This window comes from Falco rusticolus, chromosome 4 (genome assembly GCF_015220075.1).
Source record: "Falco rusticolus isolate bFalRus1 chromosome 4, bFalRus1.pri, whole genome shotgun sequence".
NCBI classification, from domain to species: domain Eukaryota; kingdom Metazoa; phylum Chordata; class Aves; order Falconiformes; family Falconidae; genus Falco; species Falco rusticolus.
The window spans coordinates 43,886,071-43,911,127 of record NC_051190.1 but is presented as its reverse complement, the minus strand read 5'-3'; the positions used below and the strand labels follow the sequence as shown (position 1 = coordinate 43,911,127).

General features: G+C 45.1%; 1 protein-coding gene across 2 annotated transcripts in view; it reads right to left on the bottom strand.

The window, feature by feature from the left end:
* The window catches only part of INSR (insulin receptor), a 60,813-nt gene that overhangs the window by 14,581 nt on the left and 21,175 nt on the right, over positions 1-25,057 (bottom strand). For both annotated transcript variants that reach the window (XM_037386743.1, XM_037386742.1), the window contains exons 3-10: positions 9,651-9,966; positions 8,007-8,152; positions 7,571-7,715; positions 7,112-7,326; positions 4,670-4,796; positions 3,783-4,033; positions 3,240-3,407; positions 2,363-2,564 (exon numbers count right to left, since the gene is read on the bottom strand). In XM_037386743.1, the coding sequence (XP_037242640.1) occupies positions 2,363-2,564; positions 3,240-3,407; positions 3,783-4,033; positions 4,670-4,796; positions 7,112-7,326; positions 7,571-7,715; positions 8,007-8,152; positions 9,651-9,966 (1,570 nt within the window). The remainder of the gene's footprint in view (positions 1-2,362; positions 2,565-3,239; positions 3,408-3,782; positions 4,034-4,669; positions 4,797-7,111; positions 7,327-7,570; positions 7,716-8,006; positions 8,153-9,650; positions 9,967-25,057) is intronic.

Genomic DNA, 25,057 nt, shown 5'->3' with positions numbered 1-25,057 from the left:
CGAGTGTGTGTGACAGAGACAGGATAGAGACGGAGAGAGGAGTGAGACTGCTGCTTCTGCAGTAGTGGTGGTGGAGAATATACCTGAAACTACACCCTGAATTGCAGCCATTTAGTTCCCCTCTGCCTCTCAGGGCTTTTACATGACTTTTGAAATCTTTCCATGCTTTCCACAGCATCATGGAGTGGTTGAGGTTGGAAAGCACCTCTGGAGACTGTCTCATCTGCCCCCCCTGCTCCAAGCAGGGGCAGCTAGAGCAGGCTGCTCAGGACCACGTCTGGTTAGGTTCTGAATATCTCCAAGGATGGAGACTCCACAACCTCTCTGGGCAACCTGTTCCAGCATGTTTACCTGTTTGCTCCAATCTGTGCAAGACTTGTTCCGATAGAAGAGCAAACAACACAGGAAAGAAGAAACAAAGCATCAGCTTCTGATGGCCACTTTGTTCAGCTACAAAGGGAGGTTATGAAGCATGGGGTGTGAAGATACCTGCTAGCTCTGCCTGCGAAGGTGGGTATAGCAAGAAGCATTTAGAAACTTCAGGTTTGCCTTGCCAGAGCAAATTAACCCACAAGACTTGTGATAGTATCTCCTTGAGTAGCTAATCAGCCGTGCACATGGGGAGGGAACAGCTTCTGTGACTTCCAGAGGGGTTCCCAGCAAGTGAGATCAGACCTGGCCTGAGGCAGAGCACGGCAGATCCGTGGCAGAGCTTCGTACGGACCGGATACTGCACGGGACCAGAGAGCTGGGAATGGGACAGGAGAAGATGGAAAACAAGGAGACAAGACATCGGGGGAGTAACTTCTCAACTGCTCTGTCTTCTGCACCCCTGCCATCTCATATTCCCTGCTGACCTCATCCGTGAGGTTCCTCCCCGTGACTGGCAGAATGCTTGGTGTCTCAAGGGGAGTCCACGCAGTACCTCCGGAGAGGTCAACAAATTATCGGGAGCCACACAAAAAGCGCTTGAAGTCAAACACACTTCATGTTCAGTTGCCAGGCTCTAGACAGGCTGCCCTGCAAGCAGGCAACAGGCACAGGGGGAATATTCAAAAAATACACACTATTCACAGGAAAACTAATTATAATTTATGCTGTGACAGCCTGGAGCCTGTCAGAAAAGACAAGCAGGACACACATCAGCAGGAAGGTATCTTTACTGCTGAGTTGTAACAGCAAAAGAGGCTTGTATTAAAAGGATTAATTAGCCTAGGGAAGTGGAGATTTCTTCCTTAGCAGGCTGACAAGGTGGCGATCATCCTGGTGATTGGTTTCTTCCTAAAATACATACCCCAGAAACTGGTCTGAGAAGCATCCTGGGCTGGCTGCACAATAAAATTGGGGGGAAAAAAAAAAGAAAAAAAAAAAAAAGAAAGTAAAAAAAATCAGATTGTCAGAATTGTCCGCCTACAACAAGAGGAGTTTGGCTTTTGTACATGGCTTGGTTCTCCTCTGCTTCTGACTACGTTGTGTCCTGGCATCATTCTGCACACTGAAACTTGTCCTTCTGATTGGCACTAAGAGCAAAGAAGGAGCAAAAGGAGCGACTGCACAACTTCCATGTGTTGGCTGCAGGCATCAAACCAGGCTCGCAGAGAAGAGACACTGTCTAGCAGTGCATTCAATAATAAAAAACATTCAGTGGAGTAACACAGCTTTTGTCAAGCAGCTACAAATAAATGTTTATTAGCTAAGGGTGGTAAGCAGAGAATAAATTTCAAGCAGAAAATGCATGACAGCGAAGAGGGTAAATCATTACAGACTCTAACCTGATTCCCAGTGCTTCCTCTGTAAGTTGCATATGAAGTGTGAAGACATTCAACACCACTTAATGTGACACTGTGTGTGCCATTCAAAACAGGACATTCACCACCCACAGCAGCTGCATTCCTCATGGTATTGGAGGTATTTCCCAGACTAAGTGCAAGGACGACCGCAAATACCGTGCTAAAGGACAAGGCTATGGGATGGTAAACTTCCCTTTTTCTTTTCCTTTCTTTTTGACTGAGTGAAAAGCTAGACCACAAAATTTTAAGAGAGAAAAAAATAGCTATTTTTGGCATCACCCAAGTTTAAATGAGCTGCAGGCATTTTGCTATTTGTTAAGGATTCTCACTTTATCCTCAAGCTGAGGAGAATTCAGAGAAAGGAAATAAAAGCGGGATTTTCCCAGTCTGTAATAACAGCAGCTGTCGGTGCTCAGCTCTCACCAGTCTCCGACACACATACTGAGCTGGACTGTCCATCTCGTGGAAGCCCAGAGAGACTGGCAATACACCGCGTCTGGCATTTCTGCTTAATAATCAATTACATTCCCCTACCCCCTGGCCACCTAGACGATATTGTTGGATATTTGTACCTGGGGACAAAAACCTCATTGTGAAGATAGTTCTCAAACGTCTTGCGGAAGGCAGATTCTTCCAGCTCCTTTTGTATTTGAGAGTCTGTTTTAGGACAGGAACAACATTCTCCACTGACATCCTCATTTTCACTTTGATTATACTTCTGCGAGTCTTCGGATTCAAAAGGAGGAGACCACGTCCTTGAGGGCAGTTTTAACCCTGTGGACAAAACAATTTTAGTATCACTCAGGCTTGACACAGCAGAAGCAGATGTTTGATCCTACAAAGATCCCAGACTAGCATATACAAGATCCACAGCACATGTGAGCATCCTGAGCTTTGGTATCCAGGGCCGAGCAGCTTTTCCTTTTTTATGACAGGTCTTGGAATGGAGCTCAGATGCTGTTGTGGCCAGAGTTCTACCCCAGTTCATCTCAGTTTAGGTAACAGGTGAGATTTTGGGAGTCCTCAGTGAAGTTTTGTGCTCTGAAAGAATTGCAAAACAGGCACAGGATGCCTTCAAAAATTAACTTGGCCACTGATCTCCAGAAGCACTGAGATTTTTCCCCTTACTGTCTCTGTAGCTGTTATTAAACTTATTACTAAGTTTAAAAGGAACAAGTGCAGAAGTGAGATCCCCAAAGGAAAAAAGAGCTGATCACTTTGTAAAAAAATGGTTTTGGAGACCTTTTGCACATAATTTGGCAGTAGCACCTCACGTATAATGTAACTGAACAGTCAGAGAACACAGCTGCATCTCAGCCTGCTTCTTCAACAACAGTCTGGGAATCTGCAAAATTAGGCGTCCAGAGCACCTCCGAGCTGCTTGAGGAATGCCCAGGGAATTCTGAGAAAGCTTGAAAAAAATGCACAGAGAGAAAAACACACACGCACCTTTTAAGCAGTAATCGAGTTCATACAGCTCACTATCTTCTGCCTGCTGCTGCCAGAACACCAGGTAGTGCGTGATGTTCCCGTTGGGCTCCGAGGGTGGCTTCCACTTCAGAATGATTTGGGATGAAGAGTTGGAAACAGATATCGGATCTAATGGGACTGACGGAACTGTGTGGGCAGGAAGAGACAGAGTTCGACAGAACGAGGGACAAACACAGGCAAGTTTCCACTTCTACGGGAATAAGCAGCGTTCTCCACAGCGGGTCTGCTGAGAGCCAGCAGTGCTGCTGCAGGTACAGCAGCCTGCACACAGTCTCCTACATGCGGCCACCGGAGCCTGACAGAAGGGGGGCACGCTGGCACCACCCCCCCACGCAGGGACGCACACCTCCTTCCACTGGGTTAGGAATAACTTCCCACCACAGCAGAGCAGCAACGGCAGTGCCCGGTTTCACAGATATGGGACTATCACAACTACCAGTAAAAGACTAGATCTGTTTTTCTTTTCCACTTGCAAGGCAACATTATTTTAACGATACTGACCAGTAGCGTTGGTCTGGACGTAGATGATTTCACTCTTTGCACCATATGTTCTTCGTTCATCCGAGAAGGTGACCAGAGTTTTAACAAAGACAGCATACTGTGTCCATGGCTTCAAGCCCCTTAGCAGCCAGCCTGGCTGAGCCTGGGCTTTGGGCTCATTTGACCGTGGAGGTGGGTCGACATCTACAACTGTCCAGCTATTTGACCCACAAGCGTCTTGGCCATCAAACTCTGTCACATTTTGGTATGGGCTGTAAAAAAAAAAAACAAAAAAGCCTCAAACTAACAGAATCCTGATTCAAGCTTTTAAACCCAACCTTTTTAAATACATCACTGAAAGTGATAATCCTTTACCCTTTGCAGAAAGTATAGCTACCTCATTATATGTATTCTCAAAATGAAGCATAGGGAGTTTTGCAACCCAGTCTCCTAACAGCATCACAGGACAGGTACTGTTCCACAGACGAACCCAAGAACTAAATCCAGGCTAATTATTTTCAGCTTTATGAAAATCAGCTTGGTAACCCTCAATTCCAAAACAGTGCTCCCCACCTCAAAGGGAATAAAAACCTCAACATCCCATGGAGATAGTGGGGAGATGATAAACTCCATGGTTAGAGTATGTATGTCTAGAATAGCTGGAACAATTAATATTTGGATTCTTCTTAAATAATGAATTTTGACTGTACACAGCTCAGTAAGCCAGGGATCTTCATCAACACTTTTATATAAGGGTAAAATCGGAAACTGAAGTGTAGGAGCCAGACAGCCACAGAGACTAAATAGCTGTGCCTACAGCAAATCTAATACCTGCTCTTCAATGCCAACTGCCATTCGCGGAATCCCAGCATGGCTATTATTTGGTAACCTAACAGTGGATCACTTACGCTTCTTTGTAAAAAAGCATAAAGCCCAGGAGATCACGGAAATCTGGAGGCCAGTACGGCTCCCACTTCAACAGGATCTTGTCATGAGAAGTTCTAATGGATGAAAACTTCAGCAATTCATTTTCACCTGTAACAAAAGAGAACCAACAACGATTTCGTTAATGCTAATAAATAAAAGTTTTCTATTTTTAATTATCTTTGACGTTTATTTTCTCCACAGATGACTATGAGAAAGTTGGCACTGAGAAGAGCTGCTCGTTAAAGCCTTATCTTACTTCGAAGCTATTCCTGCCTTAAGCCGGGGTTGGACTAGATGACCTCCTAAGGTTCCTGCCAGCTTAAATTTTTCTATAGTTTTATGAAAATGACCCCGTAGAAGAGCTGAACTAAATTCTAATAAGTGGGACACCTAAAGGCCACATATTTTAAAATTCACCATGATCTATGCAACTGAACCCAGCAAAATATGGTTTGCATAGAAGGCAGAGGCTACAAAAACTAAGTGTGTGGATTCCCAGCCTTGCCTGGGAGCAGCACGGTCCCTTTGCGAACAGGAGGGAAGGACAACAAGTAGTGCAGGAGGGTGGAGTTTTGAGGGTAGCGTCACGATATGGTATGTCCAAGCAGCCCAAGAAGGACTGACTGTGTAGCTCAGATTGGATTTGCCATTCCTGCAGTAACTGCACAAGGGAGGAAGAACGTCCATTGCACTGGCACCACATCCGGAACAAACAAGGGCTTTTTTTTTCTTTTTTCCCTTTTTTTTTTTTTTGGTAAACAGGATGCTGCCAGTGTGAAAACAAGACCTGAAATGTAAAAACAAACAAAAAGCCAATCACACTGGCAACCTGTGTTTTGAGGTGGAGGGGCGGCACAGAGAACAGCTCAGCAGGGTGGAGTTGAAGCTGGCGAAGAGAAACGCAACCATCTCCTCCAGGTGCCTTTAAACGAATCAACCAGCTCCCCGGCTGGGAGCTGCACACAACCACACAACAGAGCTGGCTTTGAACCCCAGATCCAGGCTCATCCCCAAACATGGGAAGAGCTGGTTAGTGTCTCACAGGAGGAGATGACCTTTACAGGCAGCTGATTCCCTGTCCCCCTTCACTCTGCCCAGGCTGGAGTGGTGTACCTGAGAGTATGGCTCTGTGTATGTTTTTTCACTGGCACAGCCAGTGTTTAGGTACAGTCATTAGACTTCCTTCTCCCTGCTGTGCTGGCACGGCTGCATGTGTTGATATGTGGCAAACCACATCAGGAAACTGATTTAACCGAAAGATCTTCACTTTTGTTCACAAATAGCTACGTCAGCATAATAAGGGCAGAGCTGGGGAAGGGGCTGCTTAAGCAGCGCTGTCTCCAGATGCAGAGAAGCAGGATGATCTAAGATGCACTGCAAGCTGTGAAAAGAGCAAGGAACTGAAATGCAAAGAACTGAAATCATAGTTTAATTAATGCTGGGTTTTTTGGTGGCAATACTTGCTTAAGCATCTCGTGTGTCAACCTGTGTGTGCCCCTGTTCCTGTGCACATCTACAACTTCGCGGGGCTAGGCAATAAATCAAAGCAGAGAGACGACACGAGCTAGGAACAACAAAGCCTGCCATCTTTTATCCCAGATTAACTCTACAATCTGGTTCACCATGCAGACCTGTAAAGAGTTTTACTGGCACAAACCGGGAAGGGGGATTGTGTGTGGCACCGAATGGGAACAAACAGCAGGGCTGGGGGTGCGGAAGAGATGCACTTACGGCAGTGTTGCTGCCAAAGTATCTGCAAAGCTACCTCTTCAGTAGCATGACTTTAGTTAAAGCATAAAGCAACACTGTGTGTTTGCTCCTTAGCCATGCTGACACAGGCATTGTCTTATCATTGTTCTTGAAGAAAGCTGTTGGCTTAAAAACCTCTGAGAAGCACAACAGAAATTGTTGGAAAAATGTCTCTGACCGTTGTCACAGCAATTCTCTCACATGGCTCCAGAGACGGGTAGAAATCCTGTTTCTCTACTATGTTTACTCTGTGTGCGGACTGTCGGCTCATGACACGGGAAAAGAAGATTATGACTATTAATCAGGTACTCAGCTGTAACACAAAGTCCCAATCTGGACTGAGGTTAAGTTGTGCTAAACTCTTCAAAAAGGCACAACAATACACTGAACCCTGCAAGAATCACAGCTGAGCACACAGTGAGCAAACTTCTGAAAACCGCAGTTGGCCAGGTAGGCTCCTGGCCAGATGGAGAACCCGTAAGTACTTCTACTTGTGGCACAGTGACAGTGTTGCCCCAGTGCACAAGCAACCAGCGAGTCTGGTGCTTCCCCAAAAGGACAAAAGGACAGTCCCTGGAAAAACATCATAGGCTGGGCTGAGAGAAATAAGAGCGTGAGGTTAGCAAGGCAGATGAAAATGATGCAAGTCTCGCTGCCTCCTAAGACGTTCTTACATGAGGCTTGATCACCATTTGTCTTCAGGGCTATGTCATTCCTTTCCTGACGGCCCTTAGTCCCAGAGATCTCCTCCATCTTGTGGATTTCTGACAAACACAGTTTGGGATTATAATGGAAGAAGAGTTTGCCTCGTGCAATAGTGAGGTTGTGTTTACTCCAGTCCCAGAGTTGGCGGAGATTCTGGTTGTCCAATGCATAAAATGAGTAATTCCTGAAAGCAGAGAATGAAAATGTGGATTGGGAGAGGATCCACTGAAAACTTTTTCCCCCCCATGCACTAACCCAGACACCAAAGAAAAATGAATGCAAACTCCCTTCCCTAGCAGGCCACAAGCCCTGGGCAGAGGAACATTTAAAAATAACTTGGAAATTGTTTACCAATACAAATGACCCTCATAGCACTAGTACTCCTTACACTTCAGTGTTAAAATGAAGTATATTTTGAAAGAACTCACCCAGCTTCTAGTGTTTCTCCCCTAATCAGATGTAGTTTACGAAAAAAAGAAAGAGAAACCAAGGCATAAGACCGGCGAATTTTTAGGTAACCTGAGATTTCTTCTATCAAGCCAAGATTCGCTTCTAGCTCAGCTGCTATGTTATCTACGGAGAGGAAAACATGGGTTTTAGTTTTCTGATATCACAGAGAGAAACACTGATATCGGAGCCCAACCATATTAAATAGAGCTGCTTTACATTAATTCATAATTCATAAAACCTTATGAAAACCTCAAACGAACATCACAAGAGCCTTTGCTTTGCGCTTATTTTTCTGAATCACTCTAAGATTCAGGGTGGTCAAAGCAAAAGCGAAATGCTCCAGCTCAGGGATGGTGTCACATTCACCCATCTAACAGCCAGCACTCCCTGCCCCCTTCCACAGACAGAACTTACTTCCTCCACGGATATTTATAACTAAGCTTCCATTAACAACTGTGCAGCCACGGAGCTCCTGCGCCGATGTCACTGAATCGATTGTCTTCTCCTTCCCATAGTCACAAACCTTCGGGCAGGGCCCTGCGCAGGGTGTACAGTGCAAGCTGGAAAACAGGAGAGGCAGGAATGCAGATGCGATGCTTTTGCAGAATGCCATCTCAGGCGTCCTCAGCAACTCTCAAAAGCTGAGTAATCAATGCAAAGCGACAGCGTCCTGACAACATGCCATGGGATCCACTTGCAGTAAGCAGCACACAGCTCTTACGAACTCCAAATAACTGATAATTCTTTAAATTGTCATTTCGACATTTCAAACACTAATCATTCTGTCCCTTCCTACACAACAGAAACCAGAGTGAATTGATTTTGATGATTTTAAATAGCCCACCCACCACGATGCTCTCAGTCCTATGCATACCAGGGGTTTCAAGATCAAGAAATCCAGCCACAGTCTCCATGCCAAGATCATTAACCAAACAGGTAATTGATGAGCAGAGAGCAGGCCGTTCATCTGGGAATCCTCTGATTAAGTACTGCATAAAATGTTGCTTTAAAGAAAGGCAAGCAAGCATGTGCTTTGTGCTCTGGGGAAATACTTCTTAAATAGCAGCAAGATGATTGCTTGCCCTGGTCACAACACCACAAGAATGTGTTCCCAACTAGTTCAGAGAAATAAATACTCTAGGAAAAGCACGGACTAGTGGTGTAAGGTCCTACTGACAGCAGCCTGGAACAAGCATAGGAGGGAGGTGATGGCTGCTGTTAGACAAGCAGCGTATCGACTCCGGGGGCTGCTAGTTCGCTCTTTTAAAAAGCAAAACAGGAAATGGAATAAAAAGTCCCGTTGGAGTGAATTCCCTGAAATCATTATGGCAGGAGCAAATACCTGTGAGCACAAAGCTACCAATATTCATAGGAAATCTGACTCATCACAATATATAATGTTATTGTGGGACAAACAACAAAGTTTTCAGTGATAAACAGCTCAGCAACATAAATTATTTAATTCCTTTGTCGAGAAACCCTGGGAACAGATAGAATGGCTGTTCGCTGCTTTGATTCATGCTGCACTTGTTTGTTACACTGTCCATTTATGTCTGGCACAGCTTGAACCTGCTCAATGAAAGTAATTACAGGGACAAGGGACAGAGATTCTGAGAATGATCCACTCAAAATGCGCTACGCTCTTTTCATTAGACATGACTTTTCCCTATTCTGCTTAACAGCAAGGCGTTCCAGTCCGAGGTGTGCTTTGGATGGGAAGGGAAGCAGGGCTACTAAAGCCTCTCCACTGCCCATCTCCCTCGTCTCACTTGGTTACAGAAAGACCCTTGCAGCTTGAGGGTGCTCCTCTTCCTCGTCCTCCATCTCCCTTTCCCACTTTTTCCAGACTTGAGGGGAACCAAGGGAAGAACAAAGTACCAGCACGTGGTAGGTCAACCCGTCTGCTTTTAATGGCTTCAATTAGCGAGGTATTAGTTTGCAAATCTAATTAAACCAGGTAATTGTCACAGACACGCTGACGCTGGAAACTTTTCTTGGTCTTGACACAGGACACAAACCTAGAGCATGGTTTCTCTGCCTGCAGACACTGGTACTTACTTGCTGGAATTCATGATGTACCCTGACGGGCATTCATGAATGCATTCGTTATTGTGGATAACGTGACACCCCGACTCCCTGGCATTTTTGCATTTGTTGTGTAGTTCCTGGCAGAAGCTGAAGGTCACACAACGCCACCCCTCAAAGCGATAGTAACCGGGTGGGCAGGTGTCCACACATTTGCCCTCAAGGTAGAAGTTGCGGCAAGACACGCATTTTTCAGGGTTGTTTGGCTCTGTGCAGTCCCCAAGACATTCGCTGTGACAGCACTGACCATCAGAGGTGCAGCCTTGGGACTTGCAGGCAGGTGGACAAACTGTGAAGAGAAAAGAGAAAAGGCAACTGAGTACCACAGGACAACCCGATGCGGCATGACCGTGAAGGGCTTACAGCAGTGACACGTCACCCTGCCTGGCCTGGCATCTTTCTTCTCAAAGGGCACGAGCCCGAGATGCCACAAGCGCAGGCATCTGCATCATCTCCACTTTGCAGTGTAAACTCCAAATTTTAAAAACATTTTTTGGAGAGTGTTATCATTCACTCTCACAATTCATTAATGCTCATCTGCAAAAAGAGAAAAAACGAGTCTCTCGGACCTGTACTACAAGGCTCCCAGGAGAGCTCCAGCGACTCCGTCATTATTCCTGAATCCCAGAAGTGATGAGACTCTACAGCAAGAGTCTCCCAGTCTGGGACAGCCAGTTTCAGCCAGAAGAATGTAGTTTCCCACAGCAGTGCCGCAAGTAATGCACGTCCAACAATACTTTTACATAACCCTTCAGCTTTATCAGGATTTGCTTTCCATCTGCCTACCACCCTGTCAGAAGGTTCCCCGGAGGAAGCCTGCTGCCCTGGCACCCCACACATGCCTGCTGGTGACTCTCCCAGCAAGTCCAAAAAGAAGGGCACCCACGAGTGTTATTGCTTGAGGCTTTTATGGTTTACTTTCTAATTGCCCATCACTTAGTGCCTCACAATACTTTCAGTGAGCCGTTTGGGCTTTGAAATAGAAACCGAGTGGCAGCGTAGCTCAGAGCAAACCCCATGACCAGCACTGGGCAGGGAGCGGGAGGGGAGGCTGGGCAAACCCAGGGGAGCTCGGAGGGAAAGGATGGTCCTGCCCCTCCGCTGCTCAGCACCTTCTCCCTCAGTCTTAACGGTTCAAATGAGGCTGAACCAATTAAACCCAACTGCTTAATCTGGAACACGCCATCAGGAAAGATACAACAAAGCTGAAATCTCCGCTACAAGAGCGAGCACCAAAGCCAAGCGCGGCTTTGACGGAACCATTTAGGGAGCAGTAGGAAGAACTTTAGGTGGGGGATGGGGGACATGGGCCTGGATTTATCCGCACAGTGACATCCAGCCTCGGGGCTACAGCTGTGAGTTGCTGACACGTAGATCAAGACCCCAGCTCCTCAGCGAACACAGCGTTTGGTCAGAGGGCACATCTGAACGGCTTCTGACGCGCCACCCACGCGCCCTCGGTGGAGGAAGGCAAAGTCCTCCCGCGATCTGGGCTGGCCAGACCAAGCAGCCTCACACCGAATTACCACCACCTGCCTTCACAGTTCCCCAGCTTTCTGTCCAATACTCAGCACTGAAGCCAGAGGGGCTTTATTTGGGGACATCCCAGACACACCAATGTCTGGGGGCTAAAATGTTATTTTTAATTACTGGCTAATGTGCGTGAGCAGACCCATCACGGAACACGGTCTAGTTTTATCAGCTAAATGAGCAGCACCCAGGATCCCTAGTACAGCGTGCTGCTAAGTACTGACCATCACATCCCCAGCTGTGGTTAGGAAGAAAATCCCCCTCCATCGTGTCCCACCCCACGTTAAAGGATTGCAGAATTAAGTGTGTTAAAGTGGTTAAGGCCATTTGTGGAATAAGCAGCAGTAGCTGCAGTAGATGGGACAGTAAAGATGAGCAGTTTCAGGTTTGTTCCAGCCTGATTAATCCCTTGAAGAAATACAAAATGGGTAAGGTTGAAATTCTACCACAAGGTCAATTTAATCTCAAATATCTTACTGCTTCCATGTCAGCCCTTCACTGCAGGTATTTCCTCTGTGCATCCCTCAAGATTAATCTGTTAACAAGAAACACGGGAGTGTATTTCAAATTTAGGTCTTGTTTTGGGAACCTGCCACAAACAGTAACTGAGCAACAGCCAAACAGAAGCAACTTGCAGGTGATACCTACAGTCTAACTATAAAATGAGAAGCTTGCTATAGAAGCACAGTTATATGTTCTTTACCAGGCCACAGATGAAGCACAGTCTAGCAACAGATGTCATGGCTGCAGTTTATTAGAAGTACTGGCAACAGAAAAACACATGAGAGAAAATTCCAGAATTTAGTCCAAAACACTATCAAACTTGCTAATTCCAGTCTAAAATATCAAGGTTTATGGGGGAAAAAAATTTTCTGGGCTATTTCTTACACACCTCCCTGTGTTCCTAATGAGCACCAACACACTGATGTCTTGCAAGGACTTCTACGCTTGCTAGTACCAGCGCTCCCTGCAGCACACACCTCCCTAGGCTGAGTTAGCATCCAGCTGGGAAGTAAACTGCTGCGGCGAATACATGCAGGAATGATCTCCGCAAGCTGGAGGGCAAGTGATAGCAACATCAGTCACAGCGCCTCCTCCAAAACAGTATTTTTCCAGGTCTGTTTCATGCCTAAGAACTATGAAGTTCATAATATTCAGGAGACAACATTTGTATCTCAAGGAGTCAGCGGAGCAGACAGGTAATTTGGAAAAGTTGTCCCTCATGCAAAACACCCAGTGACACATGGCACCTATTTAACATTATACCACCCAGTATTTCTTCTTTCAGTTTGTTATGGAAACTAATCTTCCATGTCCTGTGCTTATTTACACACTTCAAACTCAGCTGCAAATATTCACAGGGCAGAAACTGTTTAAATTCTCAGCTCTAAAGGTTTTTAGAAGGTACAATTAAACCATTTTTAAACTGTTCTGAACTTTCTCTTTTTCCTGTTCTACCAGCTTTTGATGTTTCAAAGACGGCTTGAAGAAAGCAAAGCAGCCAAGGCAACATCTTTTTTCCATTAAGCACTCAAGACCAGAAATTGTCAATCACTATTTCGTGTACATCCTCATTACAGAGATCCTGAATAGATGTCATCTTGACATGTCAAAGTACGCATGCTAGAAAGCACGTGAAAATCACGTAGAAACCTCTCCAGCCGATCTTCACTACCACTTCTTACAACTATTACTACAGCATCCAGGTTATGTGACTCCAGATGGGTCAGAAGAGGGTTTTTTTATTTGGTTTTTTTTGCTGCCACCTTATGCTTTCACTGCAGGACAACACTGAATAGGTTCGTGCTGAAGCAGTGCACCCCATCACCCCTTCATCATTGGGGTTTGCAGACTCCAGTAATCACCACTGGCCCGTGTAGACTTGCCTCTTTGCAATGAGACCGTGCTTTGGGGAGCTGGGGCAGCTTTGGGGAGCTGGGGCACGGTTCGGTGCAGACCGAGGAGGCACAGGGTACGCTCAGACACAGCAGCTATACAGCCCCAGCCTCTGCACAGTGCTGTGGGACTTCTGGACAATGCGGTGCCTCCCTCTCAGCCCAGGGAGCAGAAGTCAACTCTCGTCATTCCGCACAGAAGAGAAGAAAGTCAAAAGTGAACTTTGTAAATCCTAGTTAGAGACAAGGGAAGAGCTGTTTTGGGGTAGGGGCAGACACCCCCACACTGCACCATAAAAGCTACTTCAGGGAAAAGTGCTTCAGCACCAGCACCAGCGCAAAACTATTCGTCACTGCCATGAAACCGCTTCAGCAGGTCTTTAAAGACAGGACTTTCAAAATCCCTGTCCCAAAGATGACAAACAGCATAGCACTTAACCAATCTGCCCTGGATGAGGGAGAAACAGAGCCGACACAGAGGTTCAAACCTGTAGTTCCAGGGGTGAATAAATATTTAACTAGCTAGCTCGAGTGGCTCCAAAGACTTGGGAAACAATGCATTTTACAAACTTTTCTGATTATAGATTCAAACTGACGTTTTTTCAGGCTGCTGAGGCCCAGCTGGGGGGGACAAAAGGCAGCAGAGTCAGCGCAAAGGAATGTCTACCTCTGTGGATCAGTCCCGTAGTTTCACCACTTCCCTGTTCTTCAGGTGGAAACAAAACACACTGATATGGTAAACACATTCCCAAGCCAACACAGGTAACCAGGAGATCCATATTTAACAGGCAAGTCAATTAAGCATTAAGTTGTTCAGCTAGTAAACACAGTTTGAATATTGAGGTATGATTAAAAACATTTGTGTTAGGTCTTGTTTCTTGCTTTCTGCTAACAAATCAATAGCTGGGAATTGTCAGAAAAAGAGGAAAAAAAAAAAAAGATAAAAATCACTCAGAGTAAGTTTTCCTGTTCCTTGGGGATCCTCTGCCACTGGATGGGTTTAAATAGCAACGTCCTGGGTGGGCTGAACTGAGTGTTGAAATGGATGGTGGCCTGGGTACGACAAGGGGTACACAGTTCTTTAAGACAAAATTCTAAACCACACGTGTGAACGTCAAAATGCTGCATATATACACAGATGTTCCCACATGGTTCTGGGGTTGATTTGTCGTGAACTGACATGATCTTTCGCCCATGCAATAACAAGCCCCATCCATGTGAACGTGGGTCAGAGGCGGCAGCCCAGGCCACCATAGGCCATCCTGGCCGGCCGGGGTCACCAGCTGTGTCCCGCGCAAGCCGCTCCTCTTGGCCACTGAACCAGCCAGTGGCAAGGAGCAAACTCACCCTGCACCGTCAGGTCCCGTCTCATTTACACAAGCTGTATTTTGATTACAGACCAGGCAATTAGGAGGCTCCAGATCCAATGAAATCCAGGACAGAAAACAACAGCGGCAGGAGAACCGCCCTCAACCTCAGCCAATGCATTTGCTGCCTGCACAGGGAGGCATCCAACCGCTCCGCTATCTGCACAGGGCAAACACGCCTGAACCCCTTGCCAGCTCCCCAAACAAGCCCTCGCCTCCCACCGCCTGCAGCCCACGATGCCACCAAACTCATCAGGATAATGCAATTTCACTGGCTTTTTGCAGGGTTTTTCTCACAGCAAGCATTTTGAGGCGTATATAGAACCAGGAGAAAAATGTGGGAGGAAGCCAGTCTGAACCCAGCACTGACACGGCTTAAAATGGCTTGTTTTGGCCGCGATACATATCGCTCGATGCCAGAGCTTAAGTTAGTGTAATGTTATAAGACGTGCACATGCGTATAATTCAAGCCAGAGTCCCACAGAAACAGTATCGGAGAGCTCTGCACTTCCCTGTGTTTTTTTTTCTCTTACTGTAAATGGCTGCAGTATCTGGCATACAAATTAATCCAGTCTTGCACACACACCCCCCCACATAGAACCATACTCCAGTTACAGTTGCAGTGGGAACCGTAATTTAATTTCCTCACTGTACAGTCATGACAATGACCTCCACAGAAATGGGTTCTTGTGGTTCTAAACAAAAACAAAACCAACAAGAAAAAAAAAAAAAAAAGGAAACCCAAGGACTAATTGCCCACGGCAGTAACTCCTGAGTGTGTTGCAAGCATGTGATCTTAATTTAGCACTGCAGAGTTTGTGCTTGTTTCCTGAATTTCTGCAAGTGCTGAGTGGCATTGCTGCTCTTGAAATTCGTATTAATCTTACCTCCTTATAGAATTATGTATTGAATCATGTTACATGTACACAGCATTTTTCACTTGATCACTGTTCCTCAAAATTAACTCATTCTCCTTCTGTCAAGAAGACTCCAAATTCAGTAAGTCATTAAGCAGTGTTTGTTACAGAGTTCTATAACATGATTTTAATCCATAAAACAATCTTTTTCATTTTTTTAACATGTTCACCTATTTTCTTCTGAGCATTTATGCGATCTGAACACATTGAGATGACACCTCATCCAAATGCATTAATGTATTGTCAGGTTGAAAACAGCTATTAAAGATTAAATAAAACTGCATCCAGCGAAAACTAGGTATAAATCTAAAACTCTATAGCACAGCAGGTTGACAGAGGGTTGCTGCAAGAAAAAGAGTGTTCTGCCAACCCCTCCGCACTGTGGCTTATGTCCTTCAATTATTTCTTCATGTCACCGAGACCAGAAAGGCAGAAACGTAAATCCTAAACCCCAACAGCGGCATTCTTGGGCTGCACAGGGCAAACTGCTCCCAGGGCATCACAATGGCAGTGTGCCGGGGAAGAACATGGTTATAGAGGTCTACCGGACTGTAAAGAACACAAGGACTTTTGATTGCCTTAGTGACTAACAACAGTAGCTCTCCCAGACCTTCTTAAACCTACAAAATAAATAGAGCAACTAGAACAGAACAAAAAATAAGAGGTTAACATGCTTCTACAAAAAGATTGCCAGCAACGCCTGACGCCGGCTGTAGTTATCAAGCGAAATTCAGGAAATATCACAAGATATTCAAGCAAACTTTATGACACTTATTCACAGTGTTCAACTGCTCTAACAACACTCATCCCTCCCTTTTCCCCAACGCCAAAGACATCCAAGGAACAACCCTCCCAAAACGTATCGACTCCAATGCTGGTAACCGCACACAGGATTTCAGTTTTTAGCACCAACTCGGGAAGGAGCAAGTGCCAAATAAATTCAAGGCTTTACAACCAGCACAAAAATTAAAGTGTTATTTATATAATGAGATATTATAGAACATAATGCCATGACCCCACTGAACTGCGAGTTGGAAACGTTAGGAGGTCTGTATTTACACAGGAACAGATAAAATTAACTGCAGGTGCCTCCCTTCCCATAGACAGTGACTTCCAAAAACAACACGCTGTTACTCAAACAGAAAGGAAACTCTTCCCATTGAAATTTCTCAGGACAATGTTACAACTCTTATCTCATCTATCAGTAAGGATAAGAAAAAACGTGTTTCACCTCCCAACCCTTTCACAAGTTACGTGCTCATTTGGAGCTACGGGGAATGTCTCAAATATTCCAAAATGGGACTGGTGCCATTTGCAAACCCCCTGTGTTTGGCTGCTCCCATGAGGCATCCTCCCAGCCAAGAACAGCCACCACAGCCAAAACCGACGAAGATGCTGGTACTGTTGTGTGGACCTGTTAGGGTCAGCAAATGTGAGTTTAGTGAAGATAAAAGGGCCTGGAGATGTCCAGTGGTTCCTTGTCCAGTGGCGATAATGGAGGATATGGAGGTCTGCGAAAGAAGTGGGTGAATGGAGATTAAGGGGAAAAGGTTGAGCTCTGCTTTTATAGAGGAGGAGAGCAGTGAAGGCAGATGCCTCTCGAAACGCAGTCTCTTCCATGCGACCTTCCACTCTTGAGGCTGCGAAGTAACCTGCTACCTCCTGCATTACAACTGCTGGTGGGGTATTTCTCTGGAAATAGAGACATTTACTCATGTACGAATTATGCCAAAGAATACAGAAAACTTCCTAAGAGGAACTCATACATACATATAGACACACATACTTTCATTTATATGATACATGAAAATATTTTTATACATAAGTCATATGATGAAGCCTGGAGGAAGTCATCAGCCACAACAGATCCACAATGCCTTTGATCACTCACTCTTCACCCTCTTAAAAAGTTGTAACCTTTGCAAATGAGCTTCTCCAGCTACCACACGAAGGACACGAGGCAGGACCCCTGCCCAGGCGTACAAAGCCCTGCCTAACGTCAGACTCAATGGCTCACCTCCGTGGCTAGAGAGGTAGTCAGGCAGCCTGACCATCATCTCTTATTTTGGGGGACAGAACTTCTTGGGCTACAAACCTCAGCTACGAAAGTCCCTCACCTTCTCCCACTGAACCTTCAGGACAGACCCTCGTTTCACCAATATCCTACACCTTTCTGTTTCTCTCCCTTGAAGGTTTTCACTCCTGCTCTTGTCTGTCACCCCAACTATTCGCATGGAGAAGTGGATGCCTCCACTCGAGTGTGCCTAATATTGCCCAGATAGAATAAAGATCAAAGAATCATTTTCCTTTCATGCATTTTAAGTGGTGCATGTGGTGTTTACACCATGGCTGCAAGCCCCTTATGAAACGAACTTACAGAGCCAAGCACGTCTCTGATCAGAGCTAGGGGACAAAAGTGAAATAAAAAAAAAATAATTAAAAAATTAAAACTCAGGACTAGGTCTGTTTTCACTCTCCTAGTACCTTTCAATCAAGCTGATTCCCCCAAGCAGGTAAAAACAACTTGCAGAAATCTGACTAAACTGTTGGCAACCAAGCTCAAAATACCAAAACATGGAGTTTGATTTGAAAACACAGCAGCACTGTTAAAGGTGGAACAAGTGTCACAAAGTGCACACAAGGATAGCGACGAGAAGTTGTAAATACTTTACCTAGTGTCTACAATGCTGCTGTTGTGCCACTCTCTGGCAAGCAGATCAAGCTTGCTCCTTGCATTTTGTGTTCAAAATTACATGGGAGCTTAGCGCAGCATAAGGGTTTGGAAATAACCACAACCTCTGCTTGCTTGCTTTTTTCTTTAATAGGCAAGCCCCAAAACTGACACTACATCTTCAGGCAAAACCTGGAGTCCCCAGGCAGTTACCACGAAGTGTAACGCTCCCATGGACATCTATCCTAACTCCAGGCTTTCCGACTGCCAGTGCCTCTGGTGCTTGTGATGGAAGATGAAGCAGCCACCACACCCACCCCGATCCCTCAGCTACCTGAGGACTGGGAGGCATGAATTCCCCGAGATTCAGCCTTTCTGACAGTAATTTGCAAAAGAGCCACTATGTGAAATCTGTTTCCCTATACAAAGGGGCAGAGACGCTCAGCATCCCTAACCTCTGGGAAACATGAGGATCTGTAAGGTCTAGTTAATTTTAAAGTAGTTTGCACATCTGCCACCTCATACTGTACTTGATTCTGTACATTGGAACAGACTATCTGTAATTTAGACCAAGACCAGAATCTTTAAAGTTAATTTGGGGAAATTTTCTGTAAAGCTTTGCTCATAATTTTACTCACAGCTATGAGGGTGCTTTTTTGTTGTTATGGTTTGTTAAATGCCAATCCTTATTACAACCTAAGGATTTGTTTCTATCATTCAACAGCCGACACACCACCTGGGAGCCTCATGAAAGCTTCATGTTAATATTTAACTATATATTGCTCTTTCTGATGTACAGCATCTTGAAAACATCCCTGTTCACTTTAACCTACTCCCATCAAACCTGCTCGCTCAGACTGTGATCCCAGCAGACCCAAGAGAATCAGTGAAGTGGTCCAGGCAGCCACAGGCATCCTAAAATAAGCGTAACTGCACGTGAAGTCTCCGTCCGTGCTGTATTACAGATCTGCACTCTGGATCCCTGAACCAGCAGGATGTGAACCACCTCCCTCCCCAGCCAGCTGACTGTGTCAGCACAGTGCTGGGGGCAAGCTTCTCATCAGACCAATTTATTTCTTATTGACTGAGAGCATGGAGTGACCAGAATAGAAGTCAGCAGCTTGGTGCTGAACGAGAGATGCTGCTGCATCGGGACAAGCCATAGAAGAGAAGGATGGGAGCTGGTGTCTGCCCTACTGAGAAACAGAGATGAATGGAGACACGCAGAAGTGCTTCAGCGTACGGTGATGGTCTAAGAACAAGGTCCCTCTAAATTTTTCCAAACGTAAGTCTAAGACAAGCTATTAGTTTTACCTACAAATCCTGTCCTGAAAACAAGGGGCAACACGATCAAAGCATGAGGTGAAACGTATAACCTTTGCTTTCTGCAAAGATAAGAGAGGGCTAAGACTGCTTTTCTCAAGGCCACAGAGAAGAATGTTGTAGTAAACAAGGCATGAAACAATGAAAGCTAAGCTAACACATTCAGCTGCGTGGGGTAAGGAAGATTGTATTTTACAAATGTTAGGTGAAAAGATGTGCAAAATGTAACCCGGACACACAAAACGACAGCAAATCTACACCAAAAAGGACACACAGTTTACAGCAAACACGAAAGCGGAGCTGTCCATAACTGAGAAAGGTAATGGAATGGGTGGAAGTATAAGATTAACCACAAGGAGATTAAGCCGATAGCTAATGATCTACACAGAAATGTCAGACAGAGGTTAAGATTTTAATCTGGACATATTTCATGGCGTAGTCATGAACTGTAAACACAGATGCTGAAACTGAATTTGTGTTTGTGGATGAAGATGCTGCGAAGAAGCAGAGAGAAAGAAGAAACATGATTTATTCCAGATTCCCCCTTCCTGCCTCACCTCCGGAGAGGATGAAGAGACAGAAAGGTGAAGTATTCCCTGAAGGCCAGTTGTGCAAAGAAATATCTGGAGGTTGAATTTTCTTGGGAAGCAGAGCTAACTAGCTCCACCAATCAGAATTATTTTTCTTAAGTTACCGGGATGCATAAACTGGTTTTGAGCGTGGTCATTTGGCACGCTGCCCAATTCCGCGCTGGACATAGCAGGGCTGTGGTGGGAACCTGATCACAACGCCGCTCTCTGTCCCGCTGCAGCCGCTCCAAGGGTAAGGGGTTTTGCTCTGTGCCAAGAGGAGGCTTACTACCAGAGACAGTAGCAACGGGAAGGCGACTTGGGGTCTCCAGCAGCCTCTCCAAGCAGACAGCGCCCTTGGAAGCAGTGCTGCTCCCCAGCATAACCCCCGGCTGGCAGCAGGCAGCCCGGCAGGAGCCAAACCAGAGCCCTTACACCCCACGTGAGCAGCCAGTGCAGGAAGGATCCACCCCAGGGCTAACGTGTACATCCTTCGGTTACCAGATTTATTTCCCATGTAGATACATCCAGACCTAAATATCGTAAAGCCTGTCTTTCAGTACTTTAACAGGTGTCATGGTTTTCCCTGAACCTACAATAATATTTTTTTTTAAAATCCTATTTCAACTGTGGAAAGGAGAAAACTACGCAGTATCTTCTTACTAGGTATACTAGTATCAAATGCATAGGTCATATGCACCCATATAATATTCTCTCAACTACTCTAGTCATTTTGGCCTCATCAGCTTGTGCTCACTAATTTCTACACCTTCCTCTCTTTGCCCAAAGCTGTAAGTATGCTCTCCATGGTTTATTTCTAGGTATAAGAATTTACTTAGCAGTACTGAAACAGATACTGTTTGCTTGCAGTCCCAGAGCCAAGCAGTTGAGACCTCTCTATGAAGTGTATTTTTATTTACTACTTGCCCTTGCCATCTTCAGCACAGCAGCAATGCCCGTTTTCAAGTAACTCAACATAGTAAAGCAGTACGTGGCCCTGCACAAACTATCCAACTGTGCTCTATCCAGACATATATCTGCTTAATGGCTTCTCACTGCAAACATACTGATCCCTATAGTTCCTGATCTATATGATGTGTGCTATGCCACATTACTCTGCTTCTCTAATCAAAGTGTCAAATAAGAAGTGACAAAAATGACCAAAAGCCACACAAATACAACCCTAAGGAAAAACAAAGGGCGATAGATGAGTAAAAAACCATTAACTACATTGCACAAGCCACCCTTAGACGCTATTAATCTATTTCTCCTTGTAAATTATGCAAGAGAAAGCTGTAATCTGAAGGAATTTAAGCCCAAACTAGTCATGCCATCCCAACAAGCAGAGGCCAACAACAAGGGAATTGAATCTTCTGAAGTTACATTAAACTCAGGGGAGATTCTTCTTCTTTCTTCCACGACAGTTAATGGCTTCAACTGAATCAGAACGGTGAAAAGTCTGGTTCATATCATGCCTCTACCATGGTAAACACTTAAAAATAACACTGAGCATCACTGAAGTCACTTTGTTCAATAATAAGGAAGTACAGTAGTAGCAGAGGTCTCACTATCTGCCCGTTAAACTATGTTCGGCCATGGAGAGGAACAGGATCTGCTTACACTATGTGAACTGTGCAGGCGTGTGCCACGATCACCAAAAAGCTTCAGCTTCGTGGATGTTTATCAGCACAGGAGTCGAGATAATGGTCTAATCACCAGCTACTATCAGCATTGTCCATTTCAGAGCAATTAAGACTGGTCTAATTGACACCATAGCATGAGCTGTGACACCCGCCAATCCCTAAATGGTGCAATTACTGTGTGTGCAGGGGAAAGTTATGGAAATAACCTCACAATGGACAGAATCCTTCAGGGAAAAAAACCAAACCTACACAAACTAGTGTTACCTAGCAAGAAAAAGAGATGGGACTCTCCCCTACGAGAAACCTGAAGCTGTATCAGTTTCTCCTGGGACAAAGAGTCTTTTTCTTAAGCAAACTACAGAGGTTTCAAATCTCTGGACAGAGCTGCCGTTACTGAAAGCAATCTTTGAAGGGAAGGGAGCTGCAGAAGCATTTGAGATGCTGTACAGTCCATCCGCCTGTCCATGGGCAGATCAAATATTTTACCCAAGACGTTTCTGACAGTTGTTTGCCTAAACCCATTTAAAATTAAATTCTGCCCCAAGGCATCTCCTGCATTTGCCGTCTGAAGTTTATTGAAGTCGAGCTCGTCAGCAGGTCGCTTTGAGCAGCTCCACCTTACAGACAACCACTGGGGCATGGGCAGGGACCCAAGAGGCCAACAGCAGCACTGAGAAGAGATCTGTGGTATCCAAGTCCACATCCACTGCCCAATCCTCTGCACAATACTTAGTACAACGCAAAACACTTGACAATTTTGTGCTGAGTTCTGCTCAGTCTCCTTCCGTATCAAAGCAAGGCTCATATTTGAAACCACGCCACTTTAAATTAGGCTTTGGGTGGATGGATGTATTACCACAGCGGATAGTCACTGGCAAATCTCAGCACCCAGAGACCTAAAGCGTGTTTGAAAAACACAATCTGGAGTTCTTTTTGTTATCACAGATTAGAGCATGTGGAAAAACAACACGCTCTTCCCTGGTGCTGACCAACAAGAACTGTCATGCAGCAACTTCTCCTTCTGCCAATGGAGCTGTGCAAAACACGAGGACATTTTTCTTATCACACCCACCAAACTCACACACTGTACAGGCTCAAAGGAGAACATTTTATATGCCCCGGAACAAAACCTGACACTTGATGCAGATACGTAGTTCTAATAGACTTCTAGTTTTGTGGGCTAGAAACCCGATATCTAAGCACTGAAAGAACAGCCAAACTCTACACAAATTATTTAAGCGGTCCTGGAGATAAGGTTATTGAGGGTGGAAGAGAAGCCTAAGGTAAAGGTTATCTACACGTGACTCTGCTTTTGCTAATTTAATAATTATAGAAGCCTGCTTATGAGGTTAGAAGTTGTTTCATATAAAGCACAAGTTTCCACACAAATGTTTTTTCGTTAAGTCTCCAGGTAAGGCTGCTACTGCATGCTGTGCTTTCCCTTCTGGCAGAAACACAGAGCTCCAGATTCCCCGAGCCTACCACCCATGGAATTGAATGAACAGAGAAATGTTTATTGAGCTTTAAAGGCTTTGCTTCAAATACAGTTTAAAAACAAAAGCCTTACTCCTTTAAGCTGCATTAAGGCTCCACTGGGCGAGACTTTCAGACAGTCAGACATCACACCGAGGAGCTCCATTTCCTCCCTGGCTTTTGGGAGCTTTTGAGGGGTACTTACAAGGGAACTCTTGGACTCATTCATCCCGAGCTGAAGCTGTGTAAACACATCCAGCGCGATCAGCCTTACTTCAGAAAGATGACATACAGAAAAAACTGAAGACCAGAAAAAACAAGTCCTATTCATTTTATTAAACCACTGCTGTTATGTTTTCACTACCCATAGAATAGAATTGGTTTGTCTTTGCAGAAAAGACAAGAAAAACATTTGACACTCTAATTTTAATGAATACTTTCATTGCTCATGCAGTATTACAATCCTGGCAGCATGGTAACGCAACATGGATGCCTAATGAAGTTTAAAACGGTAACAGAAAAATGCTTAGTTATGCCATGATGTCTGCTGAATTGCACGTGTCTTATCCCTAGGAAACCCAATATGCTGGCAAAGCTTCCTGCATCATTCCTAAGATTTTCTAATTGTGTCTTTAACAGTGCAGCAGGGTTTGAGCCCACCTTCAAGTGCCAGCATTCTTTACGTACCTTCTCAATCATAAAAAGTTGACGATATGACACAATTTGAAGTTTCTGCACAAGAGATTTCCAGATGCTCAGCTCAGTGCAATAGCTGGGACTTGATTTTTTTGCAGCAGGTTGCTTAGTAAAATCTCAGTTACTATTTTCAGATATTTCAGAACAAACAACTCAGAAGCTAATGGCATCACACTCGCATTGTCAAAAGCAAAGCTGCCAAGTTCAGCAGCTCTCCCACAGACACCAAATAATCCTTCCCTTGAACACTGTATCGAACTTGGCCCTCTTCACATCAATAAGTGGAAAAAAAATCAGCCAGCACACAGGCAAACCCATCGTATGTCACGCAAACTGCCTTAAAGTTTTGCCACACGAGAACGTCACACCTCAGCACTGAAACCTTTCCCCTCGGCAGGGAAGGCGCGTCTGCTCCTGCATCTCCGAAAACCCACGCAGAGCCCAACCTCTACCTCACCACATGTGTGGCTCTGCTGTCACTGCTGCTCCTGCCCACAGGTATTAAAGCCTGACATTGCAATAATGCTGTGTGCTGTTCATTAAAGCCTCACAGCTACTAAACCAGAAAAAATATCAAAAATTGAGTTAGAAATTATGGCTACACCACTCCAAGCCATGCCTGTTCCCTTGCCCTAGAAACCTTCCCTTCCTTACAATCCTACAGACCGGCAAGCTTTATTTTGATGAATAAATTGAGATCAACCACCTCCCTCCCTGCCCCAAACAATTCACGTTTTTTTTAAAAAGCACTAAATGAGGACTTATGCTCAGGGATCAGGCTAAAGTGAACTGAGAGGCACACAAAGAACCAGAAAGCCACCAACCTTAGGTGTTACTGTGGCTCACTCAGGATGCAGATCTTTACTCTGATCTCTGACAAACTTGCTACCTAAGTTGCCTTAACTCAGTGGGTTGACTTAAAAAACATCAGTCTTACCCTGTAACGTGAGCTCAGGCTCAGTTCATCACGTCAGGGCCCTGAAATTCCAGCGTGGCCACATACCAGCAGCAGCAGCAGTTCTGCAGGAGTCCCAAGTGACCAGCAATGAGATCTGTACATCTCCAGAAGCCTTCAGATTGCACAGGAAACAGAAGACTGGAGCAGTTCTATGAACAGATTAATGAAATCCCCCTTCCCCAACTAAGAAGACCTTGCAAATTTTACAGTCTTTATTGCACCAACCTTGCTAAATACCTGTCCCCCTCATTATGCTTGCATATGAACAAGGCTCATAATACTTAACAGCTTAACTGTTCGACACCTGCCAGTGCTTCAGTGACTGCAGTGTGGGAGCT